Source organism: Clinocottus analis, unplaced genomic scaffold (assembly GCF_023055335.1).
Source record: "Clinocottus analis isolate CAN_PGR_092001 unplaced genomic scaffold, fCliAna1.0.p SCAF_20, whole genome shotgun sequence".
NCBI classification, from domain to species: domain Eukaryota; kingdom Metazoa; phylum Chordata; class Actinopteri; order Perciformes; family Cottidae; genus Clinocottus; species Clinocottus analis.
The window spans coordinates 13969178-13992232 of record NW_027175932.1 but is presented as its reverse complement, the minus strand read 5'-3'; the positions used below and the strand labels follow the sequence as shown (position 1 = coordinate 13992232).

Sequence of the window (23055 nt, the reverse complement as noted above, 5' to 3'; positions counted from 1 at the left end):
CGTGGCCTCCACTCCGACTGGGACAAACAATTGTTGTCATTATTTTCTCAATTTAAAGTGTAAAAAAGCCAATGTGACCAGTCTACATGTCTTGTTTATCTGACCAACAGTCAGATAAACAAAGGAGATCCAGTTTCTAAAGATATATAACAAAGACGAGCAGTAAGTGCTCACATGTGAGAGGCTGGAATCAGGGAATGTTTGTGATAGGTGATTTAATAGTTTTACATGTTCTCATCAAAATGACTGGCCAATAATCTTCTGTCAATCCACTTAAATGGACTAGCTGAGTGTTCCCCCAGCCCACCGTCAAAGGTGTCAGAGCAGAGAGCGAGTGGCTGCAGCTGCCCGCAGCGCTGGCTATAGACGACAGTCGGCTGGACGACAGATAGATGCCAACTGGAGCGACAGCAGCAGCAGGAGTGGTGCGGCGGTATAACAGGAATGAGTCAGCCTTACGAGTCTTATGAGCAGCACTTGCCGGACACACACACGCACAGAACAAGTGTTTCTGAGCAGCTCTGCATTCTCCGGATTACTGTGGCCTTTTTAAGTCCCGCCATGCCCCCCCACACTCTTCGAGACATACATCTGCAATAGAATCAACCGCCTTGACACCATTTATGATTATGTCTGAGATAATACTTTACGAACACAAAACAACGTAGGAGGTTTTGATTCACCGTGCCGTCATGTCTGCTGAGTGTGATGCACTATTGTTGCGTGATAGATCCCTAAACACACTCCACCGTGTCCTAACATTCTGCCTAACTTTCCACATGTTCATTTGTGGTGTCGAACACGGCTTTTCTTCATCTTTTAAAAAAAACAACTAGCAACATACAATTTCTGCCAACAAGAATGCAAACGATTTTGATCAACAAATACCACAACGTCAAATGTCAAGACAATTCATGGGATCTGGAGGCAAAGGAGAAAAAAGGTAGAATTTAAAAAGAAAGTTATGAATAAAACACAGAAGAAGAAAGACATGCCAGAAATCCACTTTAAACAGAATGTTCAGAACGTAAGCGTGTTTTAACAATGTGCACCGTCGCCTCCTTGAAATATATTTATGCATTTTTAACTAAATTCCTTTTCAATGACCAGACGCCTCTTGTTTTGTCAGGTTCAACAGTTTAGTTTTAGAGCTCCATCAGTCATGAGGTTAAAACAAATAAAAGCCTTGAAAGGTGAAAAAATATCTAGTACACACAAATATATGAATGTAAAAAGGCAAACTACATGCATTTGTAAATATTGCAACAACAAAAAAGAACACATTCAGCATTATAAAACTCAGTGAGCACGCTGCATCTTAACGGGATACAGTGTGCTCAGTGAGTTTCATAAGCTGCACACTTCTCCTTGTACGGCAGTCGTGAGAGTTCTCCTGTTTCATCAGTGTGAAATAGTGCTTCAATAGAATGAAGATGTTCGGCGGCACAAGGTGGATGTGAAGCTTTGATGTTCTCCTTCTGGCCGCGTTCATCCTCTCTGGGGGCCGCCGCTTCCTGTCCTCAGGGTGGCCTGTAATAACACTGTAATAATCACACAGGTTGAAGAGATTATGTTTGACATGTAGGGTTTACAGTATGCAGAGCAGGGGTGGGGGGTGTTCCCGACAATCCCATTGTGGAGATCCCCCAAAAAGGCAAGGCTGCTCCCTATTCCCAGCAAAAAGAGACATTTGGTTGACGTCCAAATCGTCGGAGAGGAAGATGATGGGATAAGGAATGACTCCTCCTTCAAACACATGGGGACAGCTTAGCAGTTGATGAGGCCGTTTTTTTTTGTTTGTTTTTTTGAAGGAAGTGGACCGTGGGTCATCATGTTGCCCTTCCCGCCCTGACTTGGGACGCTCCTTGTCTGAGTTGGCGGACAAGCGGAGAGGCGACACCATGCTGAGGCTGTGGTAGGTCACTGGATGATGTTTTTCCTCTGGACACCAGTGCTCCATGAGTCACAGTTCCCCCTCTTATCACCTTCTGAAGCTCAGCTCACTAAGTCACCGGCTTTACTCACTCCTCTGCTGGGACTTTAGGTCAGAGTGGACTCCACTGGGGGGCCAGTTGGGGTGAGATCCAGCTGAGTCATGTTCCTTCACAGCGGTGTGGTTTTTAAGGATGACAGTGATGACACTCAGGCTCCAGCGATGCACCCTGCAGGCCTTGTTGATATTTTTTGTAGCAAAGGATGCTTTGATCTTCTGTTCTAATCGTGACCCCCCCCTCATCCCATGTTCAGGTCGCTGCGAAGAGGAAGCTCCTTCACCTTCCTCACCCCAGGACCACAGTGGGACTTCAGTCTGGTGAGTAATGTAATGTAATGAGGGGCTCATGTTTATGTTTTAGCAGATGGTACTGGGCCACCTGCCAGACGTTCAGTTTGGTGAGTTTATTCTTCATCTACCTGACAGAACGGGCAAAAAATGTGCCAAGTGGTCCAAAGCCAAGATACGAAAGTGTCAAGACGATTACCTCCGGGCTTTATTTACTTTATATACAGTATACAGTACTCGCATGATGGACGCACTTTTAGGACACATTTACCGTCGGCACATTCCTGCAAGCTGGCTTTGGGCTGACTTCTGTCCTCTTCGCTAGGAGCGCCGCTTCCCATCACGGCGGCGTGTTTTGGTTTTAAATCTCCCCACTGAGTTTTTCAACAAGGTCTCGGAAACGGCAGCACTGTTCATCGTCACGGCCAATTGGGCGGCAGCTCCCTGTTGGCCGGCCGCCACCGTAACCCCGATAAACCATGCAGGCTGGAGGACAAATGTCTTATTTACTTGAACTTTCTCCTACTGAGCACGGTGAGCGCTGCGCTTCATACGGCGTCTGGAGAGCGTCACCTTGAGAGCTTAATGTGTAGGAATACAGAATGTAAGTAGGACTGCTCTTTATTCAGTCATGAATGTGTACTGTTAGAAATAAGGACGTCCCGATCAAGTTTCTCCTGGTCCTGATCCCAGTCATCGTCCTCCTGCTTTTGGGTGAATGTATGTGAAATCACAGCTGTAGTCTTCTAAATTCCTTCAACTTTATTTTTCACGAGCTACTGGATCAAAATACTGAAGGTCCTGATTCAAATGATTTTTCAGATTCATACACTCGACTCGTACAGTGAAGAGTCGCATGTTGAGCATTTTAATTCCCCGCTTTCATGGCCATTCATAAGATAACTAAGAAAATTGTTTGTAAAATATTAAATAATTGTATTGTGCATTTGTAACCTGTAGTTTTATTGCGCACACCTGATGTGAGCATATATGGATGATTTAATAACCCAACCCAGTCTAACTGACATCATAATTAAAACAACAAACAAACACAAATATGTATTTATTTAATTCTAGTAAATCAATATTTGGTGCACCTCAAACCGACTTTAAAGGTGCAGAATCGGACGGTGTAGATCAGCGGTGCCCAACCACCGGGCAGCGGCCCAGTACCGGTCAGAGGGTCCCTTGGTAATGGGCATTAAAAAATAATAATAATAATGTTGATTGATTATCCAGGTTATGAAGTCTGTGCGTCTGAACCTCTTGACTCGGCACAATATCCTGAGATCGCAAACAAGCTCTGAAAAGCTGCTTCCATTTCCAACATCCTGTCTTTATAAGCAGGTTTTCGCACACAACGTGAAAGAAAATATTTTCTCACACACAACCGGTCCTTGGCCCAAAAAAGTTGGGGATCGCTGGTGTTGATGCTGCGCTAGAAATTTGCCTTTTTTTATATGATCAGCTGATCATTTATCAGTTATAATGTCATGATCTTAATAAAACCAAATCAAATAATTGTCCCATTATTGGCGTGTGATTTATCGAGCCCGATATGTATTGTGCATCCATAATTACAGTGGTGCATATGGTTTAAGTAAAATAAGCACATTAAAATCTCACAAAACGCAGACAACAGTCATTGACACACTGTTTGAGGTTCTCAGACTTCCTGGCACATGGTCTGACCGCCTGTGACGTTTCATGTTACTGTGATCGATAACCGCATTGTTGCAAGTGTAGCTGGAGTTGGAAAGTTTTTGTCCTGTGGAGAGAGCACGATCCATCCAACAGCCTTGTGCCAAATGTCATTTATACTCAACCTTCACAGCAATCGCCCGCTTCGATCTTCTGCTTCTTCAAATGCCGTCAGACGTCCTGGAACGGCTCCACGTTCCAGGACGTCGTTCCCTTTGGGCAGCTCCCTGAGTACATCTCCATGGAACCATGATGGCGGTTCTCATGCGGCTCCCTCATGGCTGAACGGGGCCCGCTCATGTTAGCCAGAGACCAAATGCTGGATAAAGGAAAGCCAGCCTGCTCCGATTTCTTATCCGGCCCTGACTCGTAGGAGCATAATGGCCTCCAAACCGCCGCCTCTGGTGGACCAGGCCGCTCGCGGTTTTACAGTCGGCCCTCAATGAGACGCGCTGATTAGGAGCAGAAAAAGAGCGAGCCGATTACATGGCGAGCAGCGTGACCGAGTCGCGAGGCGATCCAGGTTTCTTTTTTTCTTTTTCTTTTTTCTTACAGCTGCCTGAAACACGATCCATCGCTAGACTGAAGGCCGAGGAGCAGAAATGAAAGCGTGCTTTTGGAGAGCGAGGAGGCCGACGGCTCTTTATCTCGTGCCAGCCTGCTGCTCTTGATTCTTAAACATGGCACGCTTAAAAAGCCATGTGGGCCTCGTTAGCTCTCACCCCTCCCTGTTCTGTCATTTATAAATCTACCGAACAGTAAAGAATCTTGGAAGTGTCTTTGGTCTCGTTGCCCTTCTTATCTCAAACCCCTGCCACTTTCAGCTGGAAGCCTTTGCCAAGGCTTTGAATAAAACTTAGCCGAGCCGTTGGGCTTTGAAGTGGTTGGGGTGGGGGTCTAGGTACAGGTGGGGGTGCATTCAGGCGAACCTTGGAAGCGGGCGAGGCGAGCATTCCCCGGGCGCTTGGTGCGTTCGCTCAGACTACATAAAGTACGAGGCCTCCAGGGGCTTTCTGTAACGGGAGAGAATGTGAGTCAGGTTTCCAACCCAATGCCAAGGTGGAGCAGATCAAACCAGACTGGCGTTTGTTGGAATGCAAAGGTAATTAACAGACGGCGAGAGTCAGATTCTTTTTCTATTTGTCTCCTCAAGCAACAAGTTCAGGCGGCCAGAGATGTCAGAGAGAGAGAGTGGCCCGTCTGATGAGCGGCATTCCAGCTCTTAATCGGATGATGTGTGATTTTTAATGTGGCTGCCGCGTCGGGCTTTTCACAGATAAACATTGATAATCACTGTGGGAAGGCCTTGCCCATATCAACGGCAATTTGTGTGCAAACCGAGCCGACGTCTTCCACCACTGACTGCCGGTAGATTCCTCTGCGTTCCGCAGAGAGCAGGATTTATATCACCGAACCCTTTGATAACGCGTGATGCGTCCAACGCTTCCCAGAGGCCTCTCATCCATTTCAATCAGAGATCCCGGTCCGGCTGCATCATCATCATCATCATCATCATCAGCTGCACTTTGATGTTTGCACTGCAGCTGCTCCGCATCCTCGCTGCGCGGCCCTTACTGGTTGATAACGTGTTTCATGTTATGAAACGGGATTTTTTTTCATTTTATTTTTATTAGCTCTTTGTGATGCGCTCCAGACTTTTGACAGGCCGGGCTCAACCGTACGGCTGGTCCGGGGCTATTAAAATGTCGGGCTATTGAGCCAACTTCCTCGTAGGATTGGGCAAGTGGTAAAAACAGAATTAAAACATCGATGATGGAAGTAGCTCAGGAGTAAGCTTTCCATCTCTCTTCCCTCTCCTCTCTGTTGAGAGCTGCAAAAAGTCTATTTTGAAAAAAAGTAGATTTCAGTGAAATAAAACATTAATGTTGAAACTTGAAGGGGTCACAAATGTACACCTTAATACTACATTCAGTGGCTCGGGAGATAGAGCGGGTCGTCCACAAGCTCGGCGGTTTAATTCCCGGCTCCTTGTCAAAGCGTCCTCGGGCAAGACCACCTCGTGTGAGTGAATGGGTCAATGTCGACGTGCAGTCTGATTGCTCTGCTCTCGTTTCAGTGAACACACGAGATCCACATGTTTCAAACGTGTATTTGCGACTGTATAAAAGCATTAGGCTTCATCCACAGTAATTGGTTCATGAGTCGTGCCGTACACGGATCCGGCAGCGCCGTCTAATTGTGGATGGCACGCCAGCTTTAAGTTGACCTTTTTTTTCTTTTCTGGACGGCTGTAAGTAACTGGTGCTCTAGCTGAGACGGAGCAGAACGCTGGCGTGCCGACATCTTTCGCTCTCGCGGTTGAACTCGATACACTCGTGTTGGCATAACTGTTCCACTGCCGACGCTGCCAAAGCCTTTGAATGTTTAAACTTGATTTGCTGACTTGAACCAGTCTCGCCATCTTTGGCTTCAGTGTTTCTTTTTTTCTGCTTTAATCTCCCCCTGGTCTCGGCAAATATTGATCTTCCTTCTCACCAAACTGGACAAGGTTAAACATTTCTCCGCTATCTCGGCCTCCTATCTAATCCGGGCCTGAGTCTGAATGATCCGCTTGTGAGGTCAGAGGATGGATTTTTCTTTGACGTATGATGTCATGGTAATATGAACCGGTGATATTGCGAGAGGCTTGTTCCTCCGAGCTCTTTCAGCCGGCCGCTATCTAAAGGCAGCAAAAGCCAAAACCCAGCCGCTGTCTGTCTGAAAAGCACTGAAAGGTGTCTGTGGCATTGGCTCATTATGTCTGCTGTGTTTCTGTTGTCTGTACATCATCAGGCTTTTATGTAACACACAAATCTGTCAGTGTCTCCGCATATGAGCAACAAAGCGACCCGGCCCAGGCCGCAGCAGTTCATATGACCTGTGTGTGTGTGTGATGAGCAGATACGAGGGGGCTGTGTTTGAGTCACAGTGTTGACGTTGAACCCGGCCCAGCATCTGAACAAGTCGCTGCTTGGCGCGTGTTATTCCTTCTGCAACTGCTGACGGAGGGACATTCAGAGGTGGCAGGAACAGGGCGGCTAATTTTCTTCTCGTCTTCCTCTGCCGCGTCTGCTTTTTCCACAGAGATTACTCCCATGTCGTTTTTTTTATTTTATTTATCGCCATGTGTAAGACCCAAGGCTAAGGCAATATTTAACTTGGACGGGAGCGTTCACGCTGAGCACGCACGCTTGAGGGACAGCAGGCTGAGCTGCTGATTTGTACTCGCCACCGCCATTCAGTCTCTGTGGACATTTAAATAACCTTGTTCCAAGTCTCACACACACACACACACACACACACACACACACACACACACACACACACACACACACACACAGACAATTACTGTCTAATCAGCAGTGTGGAGGAGATGTATGCTGTGCAAAGAGCTGGTACAAAACCACAAGCTTACATTGGGAGTGTGGAACTTCTGACTGGATACCTCAAGTTTTATTGAAAGTCATTTTCTTAATTTTTCCCACGTGAAAGTTTTTTTTCTGATCCGATGTGATGTCCTGGAACAAATTGTAAAGCCCCCAGAAGCAAATTTGTGGCTATACAAAATACATTTAATTCTTAACGACTGTGTTTACCATGAGCATGTTTTAAACACTTGCATAAAAACAAAGTCGTTACCTGGATGTCTACTTAATGTCTGGTTTACCTATTCAAGATAATAGAAGGTGATGGCAGTAAAACTGGTCAGGAACAATTTACAGATGGTTTGTCATTTTTAAAAAGAGGCTTCCCAGGAATAAAGTTTAGGTTTTAAAACATTGGGCAGTGTTGCTTTAGTTTTTATATGATTCTCAATACACAATGTAATACAACAATAAGTATTTTAACCCTCTTGACGGTGGTGATTAGTGATGAGTTTTAAGAATTTTAATATCTCCTGTTTAGAAGGAAAACGGTTCATAATTCTTTCTCTAATGTCTTTTATATAATGGTGTCAAAAAATCTTCTAAATTAATTCAAGTGTTTCATCAAAAGATACTTTTTACAAGATTTGAACACATCATAATGTGACTCACTAGAATCTCCATTTACATTAGCTATTAGCTCTGTTTTTAAGCCTAGCAGGACTGCTTGGGGACCGGTGGTTCGATCCCCGGCTCCTCTCGTCCGTGTCGATGTGTCCTTCGGCACTTAAGCCCAAAATTGCTCCCGAAGGCTGTTCTGTCGGTGCATGAGTGTGTACGTTAGTCCTGATGCGCAGGTGCAACCTGTCATCAGTGTGTGAATGCCATGTGGTGTTAAAGCGCTTTGAGTGCTACACGTGTACGAGTCCATTCGTCAGGGCTGTGCTGCTAACGCTAACTATCGCTCTTCCTCATTTCAACATGGAGTCGTTGTTTTGGCATTTCGTTGGTTCCAAAGTATCTTTAATATCCTGATATTGATGTATGTGAAGTTTTCCACAATGTTTAATCGTGGAGGCATCTCATCTGATGTAACGAGTTGTTTCTAATGTCAAAGCATTTATTACATTTCATACAATGTAACATATAAACCCATATAATAAGTGATATTGCTTAAAGCACCTTTTAGTATTTCCCTTGATCATGAGATGTGTCAGGATCCGTCTGGTTGGGTTCACCTGCAGGAAACCCCGTACTGTGACAAGAAAACGGACATGTTGTGATCATTTTGTCCACAACACTCACCCTTAATGGTTATTTTGTCATAATGATCTAATGTTTTCAAATTAATGTTCAGACTAATCCTTTTTGTTGGAGAATACATTTTTAAAAGTCTTTACAGCCATTAGAATATGGAGGGAGGCTTAATTCAAAGGATTTGCATACTTTCAAGTGCTTAACATCCTTTTATTATTGACATACAAACGCTTTGTATATGTATACTGAGAGATTAAGTTATGAGCTGACTGCGAGGTGTAATCCTTGTTGTTATCACAGCGTTCTCACTTCAGTTTGAGGCGTCAAAACGCCAAACGACGGCAATAAATTAATGTGTCCATTTCACATCTTGCGCTTAAACTATCTTTTTATAACGTGCTGTTAGCCTGTCAGCTCGTCACTTCTGAAGTGAATCACGCCATCGTTTGTCTCCTGTTGACATGCGGCCCACTTTGAACCAACCGTGCCGCTGGCTGCTGTTAAGGCTGACGCAGTTGCAAAGCACACGGCTCTTAAATCGTTACGCATGTGGCAAAACAAACAGGTCGGCCTGCTGTGGAGGAAATGCCCCGCACCAAGACAAACAAACACATCAGTCATCGTCAGCCGGCCCCTGACCATTACATGTCTGTTTTGGCCCTCCTCGCCTCGCTGGGCCTTCAGGTCTTGACGTCCAGCCAGAAGCAGTCTGGCCCTTTTGTGGTTAATGGAGCAGTGAGTAACAGAGCCACAGGGGGCCCAGGGGCCACCAGGCCGGTCCGCTGTCCTCACCTGCTGACTGACCCTCCCTGACTGACAGTCCACATGCAGGTGTTAAAGCGTCCCGCAGCTTCATTAACCCCTTCCTGTTCCCAGGAGGACCTCCAGCCGAGCCTATTGTGGTTTTACAATAGAGCTACTGGGGCAATGAGCATAATTGGCCTGAAGTATGAGCGGGAATGGGGTGGCTGTAAAGTGCTTCACTTGTTAGTCTCATATTGACACCCTAGACGAGGATGTGTACTGCAGCACAAAGCACAGAAAACATGTGTTACGACATGGAACTCCAAGAATGTCTGAGCCCGTAATTCCAATCTGAGGATTAGAGTTTAACAATCTTTAGTGCAACTAGAGAACAAAGGATCCTGACTGCTTGTCCTATCCTAACTTAAGTTTCAAAGATCTTCCTATTCTAGAAATGATTACTGAAGTCATGGCTGTGTCCTATTTAGTTAAAATGTTCAATCAGCACTCGTCCTGTAAGGCCTGTGTTTATATTTAGTTTTGTATTGATTACTAAATTCAATAAGAATGTATAGAGGGTGAAATTGAAAAGGGGAAAATAGTGGTATTGCGTGTTTGTTCCAGACTGGTGCTCCTTGTGCACGGGAGTCCTCGCCCTCTGCATCATTAGAACGTTTAACACACACATGAAGACGTTCCAGTGATTCATGTCGTGGAGTCCAGCTGACATCCTGCCTGTTCATCTCTCCACAGAAGCGGAAACGCAGGGAGAAGGATGACGGCGACGCAGTCAGCCTCTGCAGCTTCGACATCAAGGTACAAACACCTCACCGGACACTCGGCTTCACTCCAGCTGAGCCTCCAGAAAACACCAGGGCTTTTCTATTTAAAGAGGGAAAACCTGGTGGTAGGATTGAGTTTCAGGAAGACCCGTTTTGATCGAAAAGTTGTTTATCTGTATTGTGGAAAAGTGAAGCATGTGTACTTTTCAGAAAGTGATCCTTTCCTTGTCTTGCTGGTAGCCCTCAGTGCTGCTACATAGACTCCTGGTTTTCTATATAGCCGTGTTTCTGTCATGTAGTCAGTCTATTCATAGGTTCACTCATAGACAAATGAAAAAGTCTAGAATTAACAATGAGCAATTGAGGCGTACAACTCCATCCAATAAAGGCATCCATCAGAAATAACAATATTTTGCCCTTACAGCAGGTAACACCAGTACAACAGTTGCTTTGCTGCCTCTTCGCTTACATAGTGGGGCAGTTGGGCGTGTTGGTGCATGTGAGTGCGCCCCACTGGTTTCAGCTATACTAGCTTAATAACGCTGTACCGACCGACAGTGGCGTCGCAGAAGTGTAGCTCCACCCTGTGCTTCCCCCGCAGGTAAACTCTGTTAGCGCCACTAGCGCCCTTAGTTTGAAGCCACCGCGTTAAGAGCGTGCACAACAGGTGTGATCTGAATTTCGTATTGAGAACCGGTTTGACACTTGAAAACACTAAAAGACAAGCGTCACTCTTACAAGATCTCGGCAGAAGAGAGATGTGATCATTCATACCAGATCCAGGGTCAGTTTTCCTGCATTTCATTAATAACCGTAGAGCACAATGTTGAAAGAGGAGACGGAGGAAGAAGAGATCTAGTGACCGGAAGTTGCTTTTGCAGAGTTTTAGTGGTGAAATATATATTCCACTGTAACAGTGTCTCATGTTACACTCATTCTGTTGGTAAGACACTAGTGATGGCAACAGCTGAAAAACCTGGCCGCCATATCTGATCTCCCCGTATCTGGCCGTGTCTGTTTACTCAGAGCGCATTATCAAATGACGAGTCTTTATCACGATGAGGCTTCTAGATAAAGGCTGTGTTGGTTTGGAGAGGAGCCCGTGAGGCCTGCTGCTGCATTTGGAGCCTGCTTTGGCGTCACTGTAAGGCGGCACCTGGGTTAGAAAACGCACCTCGTTGGGTGAGTGGGTGTGAAAATGAGCATGACAATCACTTAATGCTACACACACTGAGGATGATCCAGTCACCAGTAAACAGCGTTTAGCTTCAGGCACATCTCCACATTCTACCAGCCACGCAGGTTATCTGAGTGCTCAAAGGTGTCCCAGCTGCTTCAAGTCAATTCAGTTTTATTTCTAAAACCCAAAATCAGAAATACAAAATTTGCCTCGGAGGGCTTTACAATCCGTACACATAACATTCCTCACATGGGACCAGGAAAAACTCCCCCAAATGAAGATGGTAAAAACCCTTTCACAGGGTAAAAAAAAAAGGGAAGAAACCTTCAGGAGCACAACAGAGGACGATCCTGTCCCCGGATGGGCAGAAGCAATAGATGTCTTTACAAACCTGAAGTCTCTCTCTCATTTGACACATTTACTTTAAACACCCCCTCGTCTGCAGGGAGGCTGTTTCTGTCCTGCGCCCACACCAGAGGGATTAGCAGACACACATACAGCCTGGACCTCTGGAACCAGTTGGATCAGTTGCTCTGACTTAACTAAACAAAGCTCTGACAGTGTTGTGGAGAGTCTCGGGGGCCACTCCTTGATACATATCACAGTGTTCTGCTCTGGCTCTCTTTTTTCTTTTCCAGTTGAGCCGCACAGTGAAATCCCTCCTCGCCGAGGCCGTTATGGCAGAGACACCTGGTTAACCATTTGGCTGCTGCTCGTTGGCTCTGACTCCGAATGCAGCTGATAAGTAAATGTCAGAGTTGCAAGGAATGGTCTTAGAAAGCAGACTTTGTATTGTTGTGTAGTGTTTCGTAATATTTGCTATGATTGCAGCTGCAAGAAGCGATCATTTTTATTGTTGAGTTGTCGTTTTTTTTTGTTTTCTTTTAGCAAATCTGGTTTTAGCCCAACAAGATGTTGGTAGCTGCTCCTTGTGCTTGTACATCAACATCACCCAACTCTGCATCCGACTCCTTGTGTGTGTGCAGGTGCCTCTAACAGGGACTGTCGTCATGATGACATTTTCACAGTAAAAGAGTGAATCTGTCGGTATCGCAAAGCGTCGGCGGATCCCCGGCGAGTCTTGGTTACCAACCTGTGTTTGGTAGCAACCAGCGCGGCTGTGGGGTGTGTGAACGCTGACATAAAGACCCAGTGTGTTGAGTAACCGTATCATGTCAGTCTGGTTTTTATTGTTTCTACAGGCAGTCGTGCGATTAGATCATCGTCTACGTCTCCCATCTCTTCATCTTCAGTTAATTGTAGCCACGGAGGAGTGGAGGTATTTATAGTTCTTTGCCCTCAGAACAGAAACCTCTTGGATTAAAAGTCTTAAGATCGGTCAGTCACGCCCCGACTGGGGGCCGGATTTAGAAACCAAGCGTGCGCCTCAACCCTCTGAGGTGGTGGCTCTAACTGTACAAGCACAGGTTCATTATGGAGTCCTTCATCAGGATTCAACTTTGAGAAACTTAACGAATGCAAATATTTCCATTACAAGAAAACGAAATGTTTCTCTTGTCTTGCAGGTAAAAGACTGTTCAACCATCTTGTAATCAAACAAGCTCACGTCTTATATTTTTAATTTGAAAGCTGCATGTACAAATAAATGAATATTCAGCAAAATGCTTTTCATACAGCATGTCAGACAACAATCACAATTTCACAGTATACTATTATATACCTGTTTTATTTTTTAAATGGCATGTAACTCTTTGTTAGAAGCATGTTCTTTTATACGTTAGCAGCACTATAACATGCTACGCTGCTACTAAAACAAACCAATAACGAGCTGTTAGCGTTAACCGTCCATTGATCACATTGATGAACGATGTGATCACAGGCTTATTCCAGGCTGCGTCAGCCACAGATAACGGACATTTTCTTTCTTAAAAGAAACATTAAAAAAAGGTTTCCAAAATATATTACGTCTAGCTTTAAGGCTTCAAAATCAGAGTTAACATCTGTCACTGATGCAGCCTGAGAGGCCGTAAACACTCCTCTTCCTTCAACTCCAGGACAGGAAAAACACCTTCCAGATATTGCGCAAGCATTCATTTTCTCCTTCTGTAACTGTCATGTCTGACTAAAAGTCCCTGCAAACATTTACGTCACTCATACAATCATGTTCACTGTGCAGCAGACGGAGAGTGACATCAATCGGGTCTGAGAGGTCAGCTGTTTCTGTTGCTGACCTGCATCAGCAGAGGGCAGCAGCACCTCCATCCTCCTGTTGCTTTACGGCAGCTAGCACTGGCCAGTGTTTCTCTGCACAGAGCTGATGCTTAATGCAAAAAAGTCTGTAATTTCGGCCCTGTGCTGCTGATGTGGAGGTTTAGCTGAGCCGAGTCCCTCAGGCCCCGGCTACAGTCCGTCCATGGCACGGCATGTGTTAGACGGCGGGGAAACGGCATTACTCAGACTGCCGTGTGTGTGTGTGTGTGTGTGTGTGTGTGTGTGTGTTATGGAGTGTAAATCACGGCTGCACTGCAGCTGCAGATCGGTGTGATGGGGGGTAGGGGGAGCCTACGGGGGCCGGGCAGGCCGAGCCACGTCGCGTTGAGTTTTTATAGCAGCGGGACCAGACGCACAGCTGATTCAGCCCCAGGTCTCCCCATGCAGCCGTGAGTAACAGCAGGGCTTCACACGCGGTCTGTCTGCTGACGGCACGCACAGACTACACACATTCACTTTTTCATTTTTATTAGATCCTCTCTGACTCCTCAGTCTGCATATTTTTCTGCTCTGCTGTCTTATCCTTCAGTATAAAAAAAAAAGTAAATACATGTCGGGTTTAAGTGAAGTCACTTGACTCATGATCACACTTTTGTTTTGGTGGTGCATGCTGGGTGATTTAACTGAGACTCCCCGTCGCTCTGCGACGTGATGAGCCCCTCCTGACCGCTCGGTCGACACAAAGCAAGGTGTCAACATGCAGACGCCTCCGTGGGCATCTGTGTTTTCTCACGTACACACACACGCACGCACAGCAACAGCATAAAGTCCTTGTCCTGCTTCACACCTGCGTGTTGACCCAGAAGGATGCAGTAGAGCCACAATCAGGCTTGTCCATTTGCCCCAAAGCGCACACACATTGTGACGCTCTGCTCCATTAGCCGCTCTGTGAGATCCAACACCTCCACTTTTTTTGCCGTGCATTTGTGCCCCGGCTGTATAGCGGTGGAGGGACGTGTGGTGCTGGCTAAAGGTGTGATCGTCCTTCGGGCGTGTGTGCAGCCGTCGGTTCGGGTGAATTTCCCCCGTGTGTGTCTGTGCGTGTGTGTGCACAGACGCACAAACAAAAGCCACGAGTTTCAACTGGGCTTCTCAACATGCTGCACTTTTCCCCACTCTGAGATCAATCGACATCTGGCTGGCAGTTGCACTTCAGTTGTGTTCAATAAACAGGTTTCACAGTTTAAACGTCTGTGTGCTCGTCTCCCCCCCCATTCTATCCCCCACTATTGATATTGTAATTGATCACCCCCCTCAGGTCAGCTGATGAGACTGATAACGACTGTTTAAAGAGCAGGAACTGCTTTGATAATTAGCCAACAAGTAATGATGACTTCGTAGCTCGTTAATTAGTCTGTTAAACAGAATTACACCTTTAGCTTCAAAGGTTTTAGTACCTGATACTAGAACCTGGTGGAACTTTTGTGTTCATTTCAAAGTGTGTCAGTGTTATTGCATGTGTGACGTGTTGCCTTTGGGAAAGTGTTCACTGAAGTGTAATAGTACACATATTTAGTATTTAAAAGTTCTCAAATTTGAGTTTTCCAAAGTTTCCGGTATATTCCAGCGTCCGTCACTTTATTTAACTCTTTTGCATTTTACATTTTTTTCCTTTCCATGCCTTTTGATTGTATACTGAGCGACCGCAGCATCACAACCCTTGGACACCTTTTTATGTTTAACTATCCTCGATCACACTGATAACCAAATGGAATGAATACCGAGGGTGTTTATGTCAAAGCAAAAGCACTTCTCATTTCTTTCCTACGTGCTTCACTGCAGACCTGAACTCTGATCTGAGACCGGCCCGTGTTACTAGATAAGCTCCAGTCTTTTTCCATGGTTCACCTGCCCTCATCGGAGTTGTTTTGATGGACTCCGTTGGGCAGGACGCTTTAGCCGGGATCTTCTCACTACTGTTTTCACTCCTGAGTGTCAACAGAGCCTACGGGCAGCTTCTCCCCTCTTCCAAGTAAACCCTGGTCCCGCCTCATGCAGCCATGAGGGCTGAGCAGAGGCTGCTCCTCCCCTGTCTGTCCTCGCTGTATAAAGCCCTCCCTCTCTCTGTGTACTTCAGACCAAAGTTTAGAAAGAGTGTGTGAGGGACTTCTTCAGAGCTCATGAGGGGAGAAGGTGTATTTATTTATTTTTTCTCTATTTTTACCCACAAGACTCTCGATTTCCATCAACTTTTTCTCTGATGTGGATTACTTGAAGCTGACTCGCCAGGATTAAAAAAGAAAAACAAGGATATCGTGTTTTCATTGAAAGCTATGGTGGCTTACGATGAACTGGGTAGCTTGGTGCCTATCAAACGGACTCTGCAAGTGATAGACTACCAGAACCAAGCCAACAAAGAGTCAGAGGTGAGATGCAGACATAGTGGAGGCCGATGTTTTTTCTGCTTGGATTGGTTACCTGAGGGTTTGTGAATGTTTGTTGGCCCTCCTTGAGATGAAGTCATGCCCTTTTGTGTCCAACTGGGAGTGAATCAGCGCCTAACCCGGTCTTTATCTCACATGGGCGAAACCGTGTGCGTGTGTGTGTGTGTGTGTGTGTGTGTGTGTGTGTGTGTGGGCTTCCAATCGCACTGTGCCTTTAAGATGAGACTTTGGACTTTGAATGTTTGAGATACTGCCTAACCTGGAAATGTTAATCATTGGATCCCACTGCAACTAGGAAGTTGTTAATGGCGGACAGACCCCCCTCAGTGTTGTGTATTCCACCGGCTGTTCTTAAATATGCAGCCCTATCGAGTAGAGAGAGTCAGGACAGTGAAGCAGTGGAGGGGGTGTAAGTCAACAACCCAGTCTAAAGTTACTTTGCTTTTGAACTGTAACCAGGTTATCTTTGATGTCCATGCAGCCCGGGAGCATTCCTTCAGCCTCAGCAGATACAATTAAAGGGTGTTGAAACCCAGGTGTGCTCTCTGTACTTATGAACGCCACAGCTTCAGCCCCTTGCTTCCCCTTTTCAGGCTTGCACGGTTCTCTTTCGGAAGAGATTTCAGGGAAGATGCTGTTTCGTTGACTGTAAACCGGCCGGAGAAAGCAGAAGTCCTCCGGGGTGATTCATTCTGTTCTTGCAGAACTGCAAACTGGAGGCAGCCCGTCTCCGCCGGGCTGACTGGTCGCTGACCTCGGTTTGACTGTTCAGCTCAAGCAGCGCTGTAAAAACCCAGGGACACATCTGGGATATGAGCTCACAGCACACACGAGGTTACATCAAAGGGAGAGCACAGGAAAGTCTTTTGGGATCCCTGAGGGGGAAAAAAGCTCCCGAGGTTTATAAGGTTGTACTCTTCGGTTCGGAGTTTAAGGAGCACATGTGCAATGTGAAAGTCTGTCTGAAGCAGCAGCACAAACCCCGGGTCCGTCTGGTTTCCTGAAGTGAGAACAGAGTCCCCGGGTCAAACTGCCAGAAATAGCAACTTTCCCCGTCCGTCTGCACTTTTTCACTTCACAGCTGATGAACAAAGAGTGGGACTAGTGGCCTTTTGTTGTTCTGGGGCTGGCTCCCAAAAGACAGGAAGTGCAGACTGGCCAACACGCGTTTCCAATATTGACTTTGGAGCCCCCCACCCACCTGTAACTGTAGTGGTCTGCTGTTAATAATAAAAGGTCACATATTAGATTCAGGCAAGTCTGGTGCCCTTTTGCATGTAGAGCACAGTCAAAGCAGTCCACATCTCTCTGCTGTGCCGTGCCACTAGAGGGCCCGGCAACTTCTCAAGGCTGTCTGGATTCTCCGGTCCACTGCAGAGACCCAGAGCAGGCCGTGAGTCGACCGCAGCCGCGGCAGCAGACGGAGTGGATCTGTTCCACAGCTGTGTCCGCAGAGCGCCAGCCTCAGTGGCTGCTCTGTTTCCCAGATTCGCTGAGCCAAGGCAAAATCCCATTTGGCCTGACTCAGGAGAAAAACGCACTCACGCGGCTTTGCTCGGTTTTAGAGGCCGAGCCCTCATTAGTGCGAAGTACTCGTGATTTTAAAAAAGGTTTTGCGTGGATGTGCGACTGTTCGGTGATGCTAATTATGACCATCTCATCTTCTGAAGATGCTCTGCGGGCTGAAATCATTACCACAGATCTCCAGCTCTTTGAATCCTGCAGCCTGTTGTTGTTGGCACGAGGCCAGACAGCTCTCTCCTTTCTCCCAGCCTCGGGGCCGGGTGAGGGGGAGTTCCACCTGGCCCAGGTGTAGTTCAGCTCTCACGCGAGGCCTGTAGGAGAGCCTGTCTCGACTCGCAGAGGCCGCTGCCCCCCCGCCTTCTCCTGTGATATCGCCGCACTCTGCACACACGGGACGGGGGGGACAGGTTTGCCACACTGGGAAAAAGTGTCCCCCGGGCAAAAGGCAGTTAAGAAGCCGCAGCAATCCCAGAAGCGTTTATCTCACGCTGTTTGAGTGATGGACCAGATCCTCTCAAGCGTCTGTAGAGGATGTCGGGCCAGATAGGAGCAGAGTGTGCGCGGGGAGGGGTGTCGAACAGCTGAGAGCAGGTTCTCGTGCATTCCTGGCATTCCTCCAGACCCCCTTCCAGATCAGCCACCAGAAAGGGTCTTTGTGCTCGGTGGGCTGGCTCTGGGACTCTTCACATGATGGAGCCAACAGCTGCTGGAGCCGCTTCCTCCTTCTCAGTATCTGTCCGCCGGTCCGCCAGTCAGTCTGTCTGCGGCTCAGCCTCGGCTCCGGCTACTCCCATTTCAGTCAATAATGAGGATTTATGACCGGACTTGATGCGTTTTATCATAAGGGAGTCGCATGGGAGCGTCTGCACTTAACTGCTGAGGTCTGTGGAAAGCTCGCAGTTGGCAGTGCCGATCAATTCGCTCCGCGTTGCAGAATGAAAAGTTCAGACTTTTCTTTTTCACAATGAAATTAACTAATCTCTCCTTCCGTTTTTCTCCTTCAGGAACCCAGCACAAAGCGTGTCCGTCCTCTCGGCAGGGTGACGTCGCTAGCCAACCTCATCTCTCCGGTGAAGAATGGGGCCGTCCGGCGCTTCGGCCAAACCATCCAGGTAAGATCCTGTGACGTCGCGCTGAAAGGGAGCTGGAGGCACACCTCTCTGCTGCTCTGCTTGTTGCACCAAACCAGCTCGGCTTCCACTTGTCTGACCCCCGGGGGCTTCCTCTTTTCCATCTCCAGGCCTCCTTCCGGGGTGATGCCAAGTCGCCGAGCGCGCCCCACAAGCCTTGCAGCAAGGCAGCGGCCCCCACGCCACCCAAAAGGAGGAACAGCATGCTGTGGTCGGAGACGCTAGACGTCCACCAGAAAGGAACTTTCTCCACAAAAGAGATCAAGCGGCAGGAGGTGAGAATCAGCACTGAGTCATGAACAGACAGTAGGAACAGATGGTGCATTGTACAGTATGGTTGAGATGCCAAGGGGCGGTGCCAGAAATCCAGACAGTGGTTAACGTTACCTGTCTACCAGACAGGTTTCACATGCCCGTGTAGTATTCGTGTTGGATAGTCTAAATGGGTCAAAAAGCCTTCCCGGGCTCATTTCTCCGTCTGTGTGAGCTCACATAGACCTGACAAGCCAACAAGCCAGCGCTCTCCTGCCCCACATCCCTACTTGTGGTGCATATGTTAGACATCTTGGCCAACTGTCAGGAACCATAAAGGTTTTCGAACGCAGAGAGCGAGCAGCCAGAGAGATTTTAAAGTTGACCTCAGTCGTTTGGCACCAAGGCTGTTTTACCATCGAGTCTAATTGCCATCGGTTGCGATAATGTAATAACAATCTGATTCATGCGTTTTGCTAAAAAAAAGTCTCTTTTTGTGCCCCCTCCCCACCTTCTCAGGCCATATTTGAGCTGTCTCGTGGAGAACAAGACTTGATTGAGGACCTCCAGCTCGCACGCAAGGTTTGTACTTTTAAATCTCTGAGGCCGAGGGAGTACATATTAAACAAACAGATTAAATCAAAGTCTGGCAGGCCTTCCACACAGCCAGCCAGTAACTATAAAAAGACCAGAGTTACTCCTCTCCCTTTCTCTTGTACCCTCAAAGCTATTCTTAGCCCGCCCTCTTGGGCTGAAGGAATGTTGTCATTTGACGTTTTGGCTCTCCTCTTGTACACAGGCGTACCATGACCCGATGTTGAAGCTCTCCATCATGTCAGAGGAGGAGCTCACTCACATCTTCGGTAACCTGGATACCTACATCCCTCTGCACGAGGATCTCCTGGTGCAGCTCGCCAAAGCCACGGGTCCAGATGGGACCGTGGGCCAGATCGGACAGATTGTGGTGAACTGGGTAAGTTTCCCTGTCATAACTGCTTCAGCCTCTTTTGATTCTGTTGATGTTCGGCTGGGCTTCCAGTAAAAGAGGCAGCATGAGTAAGTGTCTCTTCTCCCCTGCAGCTGCCTCGGCTAAACGCCTACAGGGACTACTGCAGCAACCAGCTGGCAGCCAAAGCGCTGCTGGACCAGAAGAAGCAGGACCGGCGGGTGCAGGACTTCCTGCAGCGCTGCATCGAGTCACCCTTCAGCAGGAAGTTGGACCTGTGGAGCTTCCTGGACATCCCGCGCTCCCGCCTGGTCAAGTACCCACTCCTGCTCAAGGAGATACTGAGACACACTTCACCAGAGCACCCGGACGCCGCCAGCCTGGAGGAAGCGGTGAGTCGAGGGCACAGACTTGTCCAGACACAGGACGTGAATCTTGAAACGTGGCTGAGCTTAATGTTCTCATTCCTTGGCTTCTTCAGATCACCATCATGCAGGGCGTGCTGTCCGACATCAACATGAAGAAGGGAGAGTCCGAGTGCCGGTACTACATCGACAAGCTGGAGTATCTGGACGACAGGCAGAAAGACCCTCTCATCGAGGAGTGCAAGAGCCTGCTGTGTCACGGCGAGCTGCGTAACAAGAGCGGCACGGTGAGCACAATACTTCCAAATGCTATTGTCTACCTTCTTCACTCATCATCATACGCCTCACATCCCATATTGCTGGTCATGTGTACATGAGGTTTTAATTGTTGTGGTTGTTCTGTGTTTCCCTCTAGAAGCTGCATGTGTTCCTGTTCACCGAGCTGCTGGTTCTGACCCGCCCCGTCACCAGGAACGAGCGCCAGTGTTTCCAGGTTTACCGGCAGCCGATCCCAGTGCACGACCTCGTGTTGGAGGACCTGCAGGACGGAGATGTCAGGATGGGCGGCTCCTTCAGGGGCGCTTTCAGCAACGCGGACAAAGGTGAGGCTGGTGCCCGCGTCAAGTAGTTCATGGCGGTTAATGTCGGAATATACATCGTCTTCTCTCTCTATAGCGGTTTGCTCATTCGACTCTTCTCCCCCTCCTTCCACAGCCAAGAACATATTCCGTGTGCGCTCCCAGGACCCGAGCCAGGCTCAGTCCCACACGCTGCAGGTCAACGATGTCTTCCACAAGCAGCAGTGGCTCAACTGCCTCCGCAGCGCCATTTCCGTCCACCGGCCCCTTAGCGAGCCCTCCACGCCCTCCCCGCAGGCGAGCGACGCCCGCTCCAAGCGCCGGCCGTCCTCCGTCTCCGCCATCGTCCACATGGAGGAAGCGGATGAGAACTGCCTGCAGCCGGCCTCTCAGTCCGCCCCCAACTCGCCGTGCAACAGCACAAGCCCAAGCCCCACCTCAACGTCTCCTTCGTCCCGCTCCTCCTCCTCATCTTTATCGACGACGTCGTCATCTTCGTCGTCGTCGCCGCTCTCCTCGCCGCTCTCCTCGCACAAAACCAAAAAGGACAAGAAGTCTCTGTGCTCTTTAGGGAAGAGAAAAGAGACGATGGTGTGAACTGAGGTGGAAGGAGAAAATGGACTCCTGTTTGGACACTTTCATTTTTTTTTTGTACATAAATGTGACGTGGAGAAGCTTGGGACTTGTATTTATGCGTGTCTGCGTGCGTGCATATTATTACAGTGTTCTGTGTTACTGTCCTCTTCGGCAGCTATTTACCTTACCCCTCCATCCGAGTGCGGCGCACAGAGACACAGTATTCTGGAGAGACGTGCGCGGCTTCCACCAGCTCTAAAGGGAAGCGTAACGAGAAACAAACGCACCTTTCACACACGGATCTGTGTGTTGAGAGTGTGTTGATTTCATGGAGATAGAGGTGGTGCATTAAATCCTGTTTACTATTAATTTGATATTTAAGCATTATTCTAGACCTTTTTTGGGGGGCTAATGAAAGTTTTACATTTTTATATTCTAAAAATTTATCTTAGTATTTTTTTAGGTATCATAAAGCAGCACTGTTTTAGCTTTTAGGTGAAGTTATTTGAATTTTTGAGCATGTTTAACAGGCATGAAAGGAGGATAATTCCCACAAAGGATGAGATGTACTACACAAAGCTACACACTCTTCTGTAAAATTCTGATTTTTGTTTGATTATTCAGAAGACACGTCTTATTTTTTATACATTCCTTTAATGACAGATGTTAGGACCTGGACACTTTTTTTTATTCACTGCAGGAATTAATTTAAATCCAGTGACAAATGAGACTTCAGCCTCTCTCTGTTTGGGGAAAAAAATGAACACCACTATGAGGTGGAGTGGTATTAAATCATCTGATGTCAATATCAGAGAAGTGATGAGGAGTTTTGTTTTGAAACAGAATTTTGAACTGAGCCATGTTGGTTTTGAAAAAGCTGACTTTTCAGAATGAAACGGATCACTTTTCAGTGTAGCATCTTGCATGGAGCTTTAGTTGTGGACACTGCGTGCACCAGTACAGGCAGCAGGACATATTTACCGGTCCGAGGGGAAAAGGACAATTAAACATGGAAACGACCGGTTGATGGAAATGAGAGAAGTTGTTGAAGGTTGAAAGTAAAAGAGAAAAGATGGAAAAAGCTATGTTTTGGATCTGAAATGGACCGTTAAACGCAAGGTGTGAAACTCCATTAACTTCCTGTATAAGTTGATGTGATATCTTGCGTATAGCTGGATGATAGGTGGCGAAAATCAAGTGAGTGTAATCGACAGGAAAAAGTACGTAGGGGAAGGAAGATAAAAGAAGGTTTTTGTAAGTGTGAACAAGATGATGAGGAGAAAAAAAGAAAAGAGCAACTTGCTTGCTTCGAACTGTATTTAATTAAAGAACAATAAAGATCTGTGTAAGATTTGCAACTGAACTTTTGGTTTCATGTCTTCATGTTATTTTTTTTCCACTGACTGACGAAACAGTGATTATTAACGTTCACAGTGATGCCAGTCTGATGTCTGATGCTGACTGTGGAGCTTGAGACATCAGCTGGTTAGCTTGGCTTAGCATGAAGAATGGAAGCAGAGAAATGGCTCGTGTTGCTCTGCAAAGGTACCATAATTCATGTTGAGCGCCTAGAAAAGCTCAATAATTTACAGGTATTATCTTGTTTGTTCAATCGGTACAAAAATAAGTATAAACATTTATTTTTACATTACACCTTAGTTTTTGAAGAGATAAATCAAACAAGATATAAGTGGATGTTGAAATCTGTCTGCTTGAGATGTGCTAGACTTATTTACAGTCATGATGCTAAACTACACT

The 23055-nt window shown here is 47.0% G+C and overlaps 1 protein-coding gene across 3 annotated transcripts in view; it reads left to right on the top strand.

Annotated features, from left to right (window-relative positions):
- The window catches only part of net1 (neuroepithelial cell transforming 1), a 28301-nt gene extending 5671 nt beyond the window's left edge, over window positions 1-22630 (top strand). The window contains exons 1-11 of one of the 3 annotated variants that reach the window (XM_068586945.1): window positions 1831-1915; window positions 2248-2311; window positions 10102-10164; window positions 18455-18562; window positions 18691-18855; window positions 19352-19414; window positions 19632-19805; window positions 19913-20170; window positions 20260-20430; window positions 20559-20745; window positions 20858-22630. In XM_068586945.1, the coding sequence (XP_068443046.1) occupies window positions 1902-1915; window positions 2248-2311; window positions 10102-10164; window positions 18455-18562; window positions 18691-18855; window positions 19352-19414; window positions 19632-19805; window positions 19913-20170; window positions 20260-20430; window positions 20559-20745; window positions 20858-21318 (1728 nt within the window). In that variant the 5' untranslated portion in view covers window positions 1831-1901 and the 3' untranslated portion in view covers window positions 21319-22630. Of the gene's footprint in view, window positions 1-1830; window positions 1916-2247; window positions 2312-10101; window positions 10165-15646; window positions 15909-18454; window positions 18563-18690; window positions 18856-19351; window positions 19415-19631; window positions 19806-19912; window positions 20171-20259; window positions 20431-20558; window positions 20746-20857 lie in introns of those variants that run through there. The other 2 variants (XM_068586944.1, XM_068586946.1) reach the window with 2 other exon arrangements.
- Window positions 22631-23055: the final 425 nt, after the last annotated feature.